The following is a 12,568-nucleotide window of genomic DNA, read 5'->3' as shown; positions in this document are numbered from 1 at the left end:
GATCAAAGTGTATTGACTATTACTGATATTAATTTAATGTAAGTAAGTGTATTTGGTAATTCCACCCAAACAATCTCTCTATAGTGCTCCTGGCTTCTGGAATATTATGGAGCTATTTTCACTAAAGATGGGAGATGACTTCACTTCAAATACAGCATATTTCTTTCAAACATATCTTCGATCCTGTTTCTACTTAGCATCCTTTGAAGTACAAATAAATTTCCAAAGGGAGCCAACCCTCTTTTGCTGAATGTTGTAAACAGATTTTTTTTCTTATTTATTTATTTATTTTTTGTAAACAGATTTTAATCTCAGTACCTGACAGGACAACACAGCTCTTCTCTTCAGCACACCATGTATTTGTCACTCTACTCAGTGTATCCAGTTTTCTGTGCACTGTAGATCAGTAGCTGTATCTCCATCTCCAGGCATATTTATTTCTGCACTTTTTGTATCACCAAATAATCCTAAGTATGCATTGATTGTTTCCTGAATTTTATATTTTAAAGGCACTAGTTATTGATTGGACAGCTCCAGAAACCTAGATTTGTGCCCTTGTCTCCAGTCCCCATTCAGGGACAGCTAGAGCAGTGGCCCATATGCATTCTTCTCAAAAGCCTAATTGCTTCAGGTGACTATCCCTACTATTTTCTGAAACCTCTGAGACTGAATTCAGAGAGTTGAATTCCGTTCTTTTTTGACATGTTCTAACTACATTCATGGAAGGAAACTTGTACACATTTTCAATTTTAAAAATTACCTAAAATAGTAAGACTTTAACTCCCCCTGGATGCCATGCCTCACAATCATGGTTGTTTCTTTGGGACATCAGTCTGGGCAGGAATCTCCTCCTCCTTCTTTGTCAGGAGGTGAAGTCATACCTTTGTGCTTGCATTTGTTCAGTTTCTCCACACTAAGTTTGGAAAGGCTGTTTTGATTATTTTACAATCCTGACATTCAATTGTGATCATGACTAACTTATTGCAACAAAAACTATTAAGAATCCAGGAATAAATCATCATCTTTCTGTTCTCAGAAGGACAAAGCATGCCACACTTGAAAGGAAAATTGTTTTTAGTAGACCTATTCAATTTTTCTGAAAGGATGCAATTCACATGTAGACTACAAACACACATTGTACATATTTTACTGCATTGTGTAAGGAAACAAAAACACAGGTAAATAAAAGTAAAATTTCCTTCAGAGTTTTGCAATTCACTAAAATAGCACTATAAAATTTCTGTGTAAAAGAAGATAATAGGTCTGTTGTTGGTTTCAAAACAGTTCTAGTAGGGTAAAAGTATCTTGAACTGTCAACAAATGTGGCATCCATCTTATCTATTAATGGTCTTGGGAAGACCGTTTTCAGAATGCAAAAGTTTAAAACTGAAATTCACTTCATGGGGTTAGAGCTTTTAATGGACTGTCACTGATAAGGAAATGATGGAGAGCACAATGTTTCTGCAATCTCATTAGCTGGATGTGTTGTGTGAAGTTGAATTTCCCAATCTCCAGAATACGAACATATACTACCAGTGAGGAGAGAAGAAAAGCAATTCAAAGTTCTATATTTAACTTTTATTCTTTTGAATACAGCATTAAAATAACAATTTCCATGGCATTGTATTTTCCTTAGTTCTTTAGTGGGCAATAAAAATAAATCTCATATTATTTTAGCATAATATCATCCTTCCAAAGGAAATCTATTTTGAAATGACATCTCATGTGGTCAGAGAACTTCCCTTAGTTCATATAAAGTTGGCAACTACACTGTTTTCTTCATTAGAAAGAGACAAGATAATATATTCAATCATCAGTGTCACGGGGCATGCTTCAAAAGTATTTGCTTAAAACTTTTAATGCTGTGCAAATGTGACATTTAAGAAATATTTATTTAGAGTAAGCCAAATAAATTTGTTGACTCATTCATGATGCCCATGGAATATGATTTTCTATTGATCATTTATAGTAAAATGTCAATGTGTAAAACTAGGTCTCAAAATGCAGGAATTTCTGTATATGAATGCAAACTATGTCAGTCATGTAGAATTGGTTGACAGGTACACAGATGTTTGGCATACTGCAGCTTAATTGACAAAATTTCCCTATAAAAATAATGGTTTTCTCTTGTTAATGTAGCCTTTTCTTTCCAATTTAATGGAGAAAGTCTATGAATTAAGGCATTCAAATTTTTTTAATATTTATAATTTCAACTTAAATATATTTAGATAGAAATATATAATGAAAGCAAAACAAAGAAACACAATTTTAGTCCCGGTTCTGCCACTTTCTTATTTATTTATCCCAGGCAAATCACTCAGTCTCTCTGAGTTCCCATGTATTGATACTTTTGTGTCTAGTAACTAGATAATTGTCAAAGACACTTATAATTTTATGATAACTTTATAAAGACCAGAAACGGGGTAGAGTGATCTCAAAAATACATTAAATATGTGCACCAGTGAATAAGAATTCTGTTTTCCTCTATGAAGATGGTTGCTACAAATGTGCAATGTTTCAGGTGGGAGAAAAATGTGTCTTCTGACATCTGCAGCAGTATTTCCATGTAAACCAGGAAAAAAGAATGACTTCAAAGGACATAATGATAACTAAGATGTATGGAACACTTTCTATCGCTGATAGCTTTAAAGATTTCCTTACAAAATCCTCATAGTAAGCCTCTGAAGTTGATCCCAAAATGACCATTATTTTCTAGATGAGGAACCTGGGACTCAAGAAATTTGGGTAAGACACACAAGGTGAAGTAGCTAGCAACATCAGAACTGGATTCAGAATATGAGAGTCTGGCTATAGATGTGATATAATTTAACCATGCTTACAGCAACAATTTTGAAAAAACGTGAGAATTCGTTCAGAGATTTGGAAGAGATATGGAAAGAGACCATCTATTTTAGGCAAAAAATGTATTGAAAGCAATATCCCTTTGTTTCAAAAAATACCTGTATTGCTGTAATTTAAAAATAACCTTTTAAATACTCTTCCCCTTTATCAACTGAGAACAATTATTTGATTATTGGGAAATATATAAACAATCATATTAGCCAAATGATTAGAGTTGCTTGGTCTTCAACCAATGGCTTTTGGAAGGAAATACATTTTTCTCTTGATGCTCCTCAAGGAAAAATTGACATAAGAAATAATTGTCACTTAAATGTTTTCTAAATGCTTTTAAGGACTTTGATTAAAATTGGGGAGGGGCAAGACCAAGGTCAAGTACATAATGCTTTTTCATTTAACAAGGAGGAACTTCCTGACTTATTTGATTCAGCTCACAAGGACGTTTTTTGTTAACATCAATACTCAAAAATTTAGAGAGCTCACACTAAAATATGAATTTCTTTCTTTTCCACAAACACTGGAATATCTGCCAAACCTGGTTCTGAATTCCAATGTGGCAATGATCCATGGTTGCTGGGTAGCAGCTGCCACCTTTAGGCGGGCCATGCACTTTGCAATGCTTCCAACCACCCGGGGCCTGCTTCACTCAATTACATTTCCAATCTGGCATTAAAAAAAAGAATATTCAGTGCTTTACAGTCTCCTTCTTAATGCCACCATTTAATACTTTTTTTTTCCTGCCCAATACTCATTAGGGTCTTGTGAAATGCCCTGAGTCCAAAGCAGTGAATAATTTTTGTTACCAGTGGAAAGAAGGATGGATTAATTTGATTAATTTCCTCTGAATGCTTTGAAGTAAGGCATCAAAGAATCACTGTTTACCTCTTGAAATGCTCAGATTTGATTCTATAGTAAAGAAAATGTGATTCAACTTTCATCCAAAGGACAATTGGAGAGCTTTGGAACTTTGTGCTTAAACAAAGACATATCATAGTCCATTTTATTCTTTTCTTAAAAGGTATGCATTTAGCATTAATATTATTTACCCCCTGGCATGTATCAGTAAAAATAGTTTCCCTTTAATATGATTTTTAAGTGTAGATTTATGATTAAAATACATTTGCACTGTAAAAGAAGCTTTCGTCCAAGGAAAATAAAATTTGAAACTATTTTAACATACTCAAATTTGGGCTTTCAGAAAACTTCCCGAATTATTGCATTACAATTAGTTGCTATGAAATCATCTAGTCCTTGCTGTTCTGAAAAGAACCTTGCATAGTAGCCCTATAATTATATGTGCATTATCTGAGTGAATTGAGAATAAAAATAATAAATTATATTAAGTTTATGAATTATAATTTGTATCATTTAGGGCATAATTTTGATTTTTCAGAATATAATTAGTACTTTGATTCTTTATATAGCTAAAAACTGAAAATGAGATAGAGTTGTGCCACCTTTACAATCCTTAGTATCTCTCTGTCTTTGTCTCTGTCTCTCTTGCTCTCACAAGCACAGAAAACACACACACACACACAACTGCAATATCTTTTCTACTCAAAGTCTGAAAAATTATACTTACATGATGTTTTGAAACAACAAAAAAGAAAACAATGCTAAAGCATACTCTCAGAGATAGTCTGTGGTATACTCACACATACTGATGGTTAAAATGGAAAATATTTTTAAATGATACACAAGACAGCAATTTTCTATGAGCTTTGATAATGTATGACTTTTGCCTCTCAGTTCAACTTTATAGACACTATATTGAAGAATCTTAAAAACAGTTCAGATCACCTTTATGCATAGAACTGTTCATCATAGTTCTACAAAATGAAAACATGGAAACAGAATTTCAAAACTAGGAATTAGTAATTTTTTATTTCGCAAAGTATATTATTCTAATGCTATTAAAGTAATATATAAGGAGTGTGTAAAAAAACAAAGTCCATCAAAAGTATTTCCTTTAATGTTAAATGACCAAAAAGTGCCAGACATTTCAAAATCCAGTTGTGTTTGCGTGTTGGTATGTATGAAAACTGACAAGTAGAATACAATATTTATATTAAAAATCAAGTAGGTGAACATAGCCAAGACTACTTTATTAAATAGAAAAAAATGGAATGACTTACATTATTGAATATAAACACATATCGTGTTACCATCCTCTAAAATACAATTTTTGTACAATCTATACAATGTACATGTAGGATATATATACTCTGTAAAAGTTGCTTTTTAAATGCTTTTGAGAGCTGTGGTTTTCCCTATTTTATCCTATTCTGATTCCACATTTTTCCAATATTGACCTCATGTTGCATTTGTAATCAGAAATTTTTAAATAATAAAGTTGGAGTGAGCCTTAGTGCATCCTGCAGGCAGTTTCCCAGCAAGTACTGTGGACCTCAGTTAAGCAACATCCCAATGGGTGTTCCAGCCACTTCCCTGCGAGTTCAGGACCCACTCCACCTACCCCAAATGTAGCTCCCCATGAATTTCCTCTACATATAGGAGGAGTTCTCTGCTTGCTGGCATCCTCCTGTGGAACTTCAGTGAACTTCTCCACTATCTGCTGGGCTACAGCAATGTGCCACCAGGGGGTTCTGAGCCTCAGTTTGGGGTGGGGAGTGGTGTTTTGGGGGTGGGAGTGAGGGAGGAACTTTTGCACTGATATCACCCCTAAGAGTAGTGGCTGCTTTCTCTATTAGGTATTACTGCATTCTTTACTCCATTCACCTGTTACTAGGTATGAATTCTTTTGATAAACTGCACCCATTCCACGTACCGCATGGTTTATCTCCTGACTGAACCATGACTGAAAAATCAGCATTATTTACAGAAGAAGACAGATTGAAAGAATCCAACTGGTAAAATGTAAGGGTAATATTTAGGTCAAATGTGAGACACAGGGTAACATGAAAAAACTGTAAATGAAACCTTCCTCATTTGAGAAGAGAGTGAAAAAAATGTGACTTTGGATCTAATGACTAAGCTTCTAAAGAGGAAGAAAAAAAATTATCTTACTGAACTAATTATACAAATCATTGCAACAGTTAGGCATAAAGGTAGTTTTTTCTTTTTTTGGGGGGGTATAGTTGATTTACAATATTGTGTCAGTTTAGTTTCAGGTATACAGCAAAGTGATTCAGTTATACAGATACACATATCTACTATTTTTCATATTCTTTTCTCATATAGCTTATTAGAGAATACTGAGTAGAGTTCCCTGTGCAATACAGTAGGTCCTTGTTGATTATCCATTTTATATATAGTAGTGTGTATATGTTAATCCCTACCGTAAAGGCAGTTTTTGAATCTACTTTTTTTTAATGTTTGTTTTTTTTAACATCTTTACTAGAGTATAATTGTTTACAGTGTTGTGTTAGTTTCTGCTGTATAACAAAGTGAATCAGCTATATACATACATATATCCCCTCTTGCGTCTCCCTCCCAACCTCCTTATTCCACTTCTCTAGGTGGTCGCAAAGCACCAAGCTGATCTGCCTGTGCCATGCAGCTGCTTCACACTAGCTATCTATTTTACATTTGGTAGTGTATATATGTCAGTGCTACTCTCTCACTTCGTCCCAGTTTACCCTTCCCCCACACCATGTCCTCAAGACCATACTCTACGTCTGTGTCTTGATTCCTGGTCTGCCACTAGGTTCATCAGAACCTTTTTTTTTTTAGATTCCATATATATGTGTTAGCATATGGTCCTTGTTTTTCTCTTTCTGACTTACTTTGCTCTGTATGACAGACTCTAAGTCCATCCACCTCACTACAAATAACTCAATTTTGTTTCTTTTTATGGCTGAGTAATATTCCATTGTAAATATGTGCCACATCTTTTTTATCCATTCATCTGTCTATGGACACTTAGGTTGCTTCCACGTCCTGGCTATTGTAAATAGTGCTGCAGTGAACATTGTGGTACATGACTCTTTTTGAATTATGATTTTCTCAGGGTATATGCTCAGTAGTGGGATTGCTGGGTCATATGATAGTTCTATTTTTAGCTTTTTAAGGAACCTCCACAGTGTTCTCCATAGTGGCTGTATCAATTCACATTCCCACCAACAGTGCAAGAGGGTTCCCTTTTCTCCACACCCTCTCCAGCATTTATTTCTTTGTAGATATTTTGACAATGGCCATTCTGACCAGGGTGGGGTGATACCTCACTGTAGTTTTGATTTGCATTTCTCTGATGATTAGTGATGTTGAGCATCCTTTCATGTGTTTGTTGGAAACCTGTATAACTTCTTTGGAGAAATGTTTGTTTAGGTCTTCTGCCCATTTTTGGATTCAGTTGTTTGTTTTTTTGATATTCAGCTACCTGAGTTGCTTGTATATTTTGGAGATTAATCCTTTGTCAGTTGCTTCATTGGCATATATTTTCTCCCATTCTGAGGGTTGTCTTTTCATCTTGTTTATGGTTTCCTTTGCTGTTCAAAAGCTTTGAAGTTTCATTAGGTCCCATTTGTTTAGTTTTGTTTTTATTTCCATTTCTCTAGGAGGTGGGTCAAAAAGGATCTTGCTGTGATTTATGTCATAGAGTGTTCTTCCTATGTTTTCCTTTAAGAGTTTTATAGTGCCTGGCCTTACATTTATGTCTTTAATCCATTTTGAGTTTATTTTTGTGTATGGTGTTTGGGAGTGTTCTAATTTCATTCTTTTACATGTAGCTGTCCAGTTTTCCCAGCACCACTTATTGAAGAGGCTCTCTTTTCTCCATTGCATATTCTTGCCTCCTTTATCAAAGATAAGGTGACCATAGGTGCGTGGGTTTGTCTCAGGGCTTTCTATCTTGTTCCATTGATCTATATTTCTGTTTTTGTGCCAGTACCATACTGTCTTGATTACTGCAGCTTTGTAGTATAGTCTGAAGTCAGGAAGCCTGATTCCTCCAGCTCCATTTATCTTTCTCAAGATTGCTTTTGCTATTCGGGGTCTTTTGTGTTTCTATACAAATTGTGAATTTTTTTCCTAGTTCTGTGAAGAATGCCATTGGTAGTTTCATAGGGATTGCATTGAATCTGTAGATTGCTTTGGATAGTATAGTCATTTTCACAATGTTGATTCTTCCAATCCAAGAACATGGTATATCTCTCCATCTGTTTGTATCATCTTTCTTTCATCAGTGTCTTATAGTTTTCTGCATTCAGGTCCTTTGTCTCCTTAGGTAGCTTTATTCCTAGGTATTTTATTCTTTTTGTTGCAGTGGTAAATGGGAGTGTTTCCTTAATTTATCTCTCGATTTTTCATCATTAGTGTATAGGAATGCAAGAGATTTCTGTGCATTTATTTTATATCCTACTACTCTACCAAATTCATTGATTAGCTCTAGTAGTTTTCTGGTAGCATCTTTAGGATTCTCTATGCATAGTATCATGTCATCTGCAAATAGTGACAGCTTTACTTCTTCTTTTCCAATTTGGATTCCTTTTATTTCTTTTTTTTTTTCTCTGATTGCTGTGGCTAAAACTTCTAAAACTATGTTGAATAATAGTGGTGAGAGTGGGCAACCTTGTCTTGTTCCTGATCTTAGTGGAAATGGTTTCAGTTTTTCACCATTGAGAATGATGTTGGCTGTGGGTTTTTCATACTTGGCCTTTATTATTTTGAGGTAGGTTCCCTCTATGCCCACTTTATGGAGATTTTTTATCATAAATAGGTGTTGAATTTTGTCAAAACCTTTGTCTGCATCTACTGAGATGATCATATGGTTTTTATTACTCAATTTAGTAACATGGTTTATCACATTGATTGATTTGTGTATATTGAAGAATCCTTGAATTCCTGGGATAAATCCCACGGGATCATGGTGTATGATACTTTTAATGTGCCGTTGGATTCTGTTTGCTAGTATTTTGTTGAAGATTTTTGCATCTATGTTCATCAGTGATATTGGCCTGTAGTTTTCTTTTTTTGCAACATCTTTGTCTGGTTTCGGTATCAGGGTGATGGTGGCCTCATAGAATCAGTTTGGGAGTGTTATTCCCTCTGCTATATTTTGGAAGAGTTTGAGAAGGATAGGTGTTAACTCTTCTCTAATTGTTTGGTAGAATTCATCTCTGCAGCCATCTGGTACTGAGATTTTGTTTGTTGGAAGATTTTAAATCACAGTTTCAATTTCAGTGCTTGTGATTTGTCTGTTTATATTTTCTATTTCTTCCTGGTTCAGTCTCAGAAGGTTGTGATTTTTTAAAGAATTTGTCCACTTCTTCCAGGTTGTCCATTTTATTGGTATATCGTTGCTTGTAGTAATCTCTCATGATCCTTTGTATTTCTGCAGTGTCATTTGTTACTTCTTCTTTTTCATTTCTAATTCTATTGATTTGGGTCCTCTTCCTTTTTCCTTGATGAGTCTGGCTAATGGTTTATCAATTTGTTTATCTTCTCAAACAACAAGCTTTTAGTTTTATTGATCTTTGCTATTGTTTCCTTCATTTCTTTTTCATTATTTCTGATCTGATCTGTATGATTTCTTTCTTTCTGCTAACTTTGGGACTTTTTGTGTGTGTGTTCTTCTTCCTCTAATTGCTTTACGTGTAAGGTTAGGTTGTTTACTTGAGATTTTTCTTGTTTCCTGAGGTAGGACTCTATTGCTATAAACTTTCCTCATAGAACTGCTTTTGCTGCATCCCATAGGTTTTGGGTCATTGTGTTTTCATTGTCATTTGTTTTTAGGTAGTTTTTGATTTCCTCTTTGATATCTTCAGTGATCCCTTGGTTATTTAGTAGCGTATTGTTTAGCCTCCATGTGCTTGTATTTTTTACAGTTTTTCTACTGTAATTGATATATTGTCTTATAGGGTTGTGGTAGGAAAAAATACTTGATATGATTTCAATTCTCTTAAATTTAGCAACATTTGAGTTGTCACTCATGATATGGTCTATTCTGGAGAATGTTCCATGAGCACTTGAGAAGAAAGTGTGTTCTGTTGTTTTGGGATGGAATGTCCAATAAATATCAACTAAGTCTATCTTGTCTAATGTGTCCTTTAAAGCTTGTGTTTCCTTATTTATTTTCATTTTGGATGACCTGTTCATTGGTGAAAGTGGGGTGTTAAAGTCCCCAACTATTTTTGTGTTACTGTCAATTTCCTGTTTTATGGCTGTTAGCAATGTGCCTTATGTATTGGATTGATCCCTTGATCATTATGTAGTGTCCTTCTTTGTCTCTTGTAATAGTCTTTATTTTAAAGTCTATTTTGTGTGATATGAGAATTGCTACTCCAGCTTTCTTTTGAATTCCATTTGCATGGAATATCTTTTTCTATCCCCTCACTTTCAGTCTGTATGTTTCCCTAGGTCTGAGGTGGGTCTCTTGTAGATAGCATATGTACAGGCCTTGTTTTTGTAACCCTTCAGCCAGTATACGTCTTTAGGTTGGAGCATGTAATCCATTTATTTGTTATTGTCAATATGTATGTTCCTATTACCCTTTTCTTAATTGTTTTGGTTTTGTTTTTGTGGGTCTTTACTTTTTCTAGTGTTTCCTGCCTAGAGAAGTTCCTTTAGCATTTGTTGTAAAGCTGGTTTGGTGTTGCTGAATTCTATTAACTTTTGCTTATCTGTAAAGATTTTTATTTCTCCATAGAATCTGAATGAGATCCTTGCTGCATAGAGTAATCTTGGTTGTAGCTTTTCCCCTTTCATCACTTTAAATATGTCCTGCCACTTCCTCCTGGTTTGCAGAGTTTCTGCTGAAAAATTTGTTGTTTCTGTTGAAAAATTTCTTTGTTTCTGCTGAAAATTTGTTGCTTTTCCCTTGCTGCTTTTAATATTTTTTCTTTGTATTTAAGTTTTGATAGTTTGATTAATATATGTCTTGCTGTGTTTCTCTTTGGGTTTATCCTGTATGGTACTCTCTGCTTCCTCGATTTAATTGACTATTTCCTTTCCCATGTTAGGGAAGTTTCGACTATAATTTCTTCAAAGTGTTTCTCAGACCCTTTCCTTTTCTCTCTTCTTCTTCTGGGACCCATACAATTCGGTCTGTTTAATGTTGTCCCAGAGGTCTCTGAGACTGTCCTCAATTCTTTTCATTCTTTTTTCTTTATCCTGCTCTGTGGCACTTATTTCCACCATTTTATCTTCCAGCTCACTTTTCCATCTTCTGCCTCTGTTATTCTGTTATTGATTCCTTCTAGAGTATTTGTAATTTCAGTAACTGTGTTGATCATCAGTGTTTGTTTGCTCTTTAGTTCTTCTAGGTCCTCATTATGTTTCTTGTATTTTCTCCCTTCTGTTTCCTGGATTTTGGATCACCTTTACTATCATTACTCTGAATTCTTTTCAGGTAGGTTGCCTATTTCATCTTCATTTATTTGGTCTTGTAGGTTTTTACCTGGCTCCTTCAACAACATATTTTTTTGTTGTTTCTTTTTTTTGGGGGGGTGCTTTTGTATTCCTGTCTTACAGGTTGTTTGTCATGAGTCATCCAGCACTGGAGTTTGTAGGCACTTGGATAGAGCTGGGTCTTGGTGCTGAGATGAGGACTTCCGGGAGGCCTCACTCCGATTGATATTCCCTGGGCTCTGGGGTTCTCTGTTAGTCCAGCAGTTTTGACTCAGAGCTCCCACCACTGGAGCTCGGGCCTGACATCCAGCCGGGGAACCAAGATCCTGCAAGCTTCATGGCACAGTAAAAAAAAAAAAAAAAAAAAAAGGAAGAAAGAAAATAAGGAGCAGTACAATATCAAAGAATAAAAAACAAAATAAAATTAGAAAGATAAAAAATCTATTAGGATAAATAAAACTGTAATTGAAACAACTGCAACAAGGTAAAATAAATACACAACAGAAAAAAGAAAAAAAGTTGGGGGGGGGGGAACAAGCCAAAAGGAAAAATCACTAACAAAATATAAAGAATAAAATAAAATTAGAAAAATAAAAGATTTATGAAAAATAAAAATATAAAAGAATCAACAATAATGAATCAACAAGGTAAAACATAACCCCAATCTGACAGAGCAAAAAGAAATAGAAGAAAATAAAAGAAAAACAGCCTTGGCTATGTGGGTGGAGTTTGCGGGGGGAACTTAGGCTGGGGCGGTGTTTAGGGTGGGGGGGTGACTTTTGAGTGTGGGGCGGGACCTACATGGGGCGATGTCCAAGTGTGGGACGGGGCCTAGGTGCGTGGGTGGGGGGTGACTTTCAAGTGTGGAGTGGGGCCTCTGCTTAGGACCTGAGCAGAAGGGGAGAGGCAGCACGTGGAAAGGAGGGCCTCTGGACTGTGGGCTTCCGGAGTTTGGAGGTAGGACCCTGCGTGAGGGTATGTGGGTGGGGTTTAGGCCAAGCTCATTGGAGGGGGTCTCTGAGCGTAGAGGTATGGCCCTGGGTGGGGGTGTAGGGGAGGAGCTTGGGCTCTGTGCTGCAGGAGGGAGGCTCCGAATGCAGAGGATTAGGCCTGGGAGCCCAACAGGCTTCCTGGTGCTTAAGTGTACAGGGAAAGCACCAGCCGTGTTCCCTTCCCTTCCTTCGTGCCCCTCCCCCATGGTCTCCCCCAGGGTCTCCCCCCATCGCTGCTGGACCCCTATCTGTGAGTGGGTCTCGCTGGGTGTAGGAACTCCTCCCCTCCACCAGCCGCCCCTCAGGGGTGCCAGTCCCAGAGGTCTGGCCTTTACTTTTGATCGCCCTTCCCTCCCTCCCACTCCCTCAGGACATGCGTGGCTGGAGGGGCCCAGGTGGTAGGCAGGGGA

At 36.3% G+C, this 12,568-nt stretch overlaps 1 protein-coding gene across 1 annotated transcript in view; it reads right to left on the bottom strand.

The window, feature by feature from the left end:
* The window catches only part of LOC132529989 (uncharacterized), a 139,135-nt gene that overhangs the window by 3,286 nt on the left and 123,281 nt on the right, over positions 1–12,568 (bottom strand). Inside the window, exon 6 of the mRNA XM_060167064.1 lies at positions 761–928. Coding sequence (XP_060023047.1) covers positions 829–928 — 100 coding nt within the window. The 3' untranslated portion in view covers positions 761–828. The remainder of the gene's footprint in view (positions 1–760; positions 929–12,568) is intronic.

This window comes from Lagenorhynchus albirostris, chromosome 11 (assembly GCF_949774975.1).
Source record: "Lagenorhynchus albirostris chromosome 11, mLagAlb1.1, whole genome shotgun sequence".
Lineage (NCBI taxonomy): Eukaryota > Metazoa > Chordata > Mammalia > Artiodactyla > Delphinidae > Lagenorhynchus > Lagenorhynchus albirostris.
This window is presented reverse-complemented; position numbering and strand designations above follow the sequence as displayed.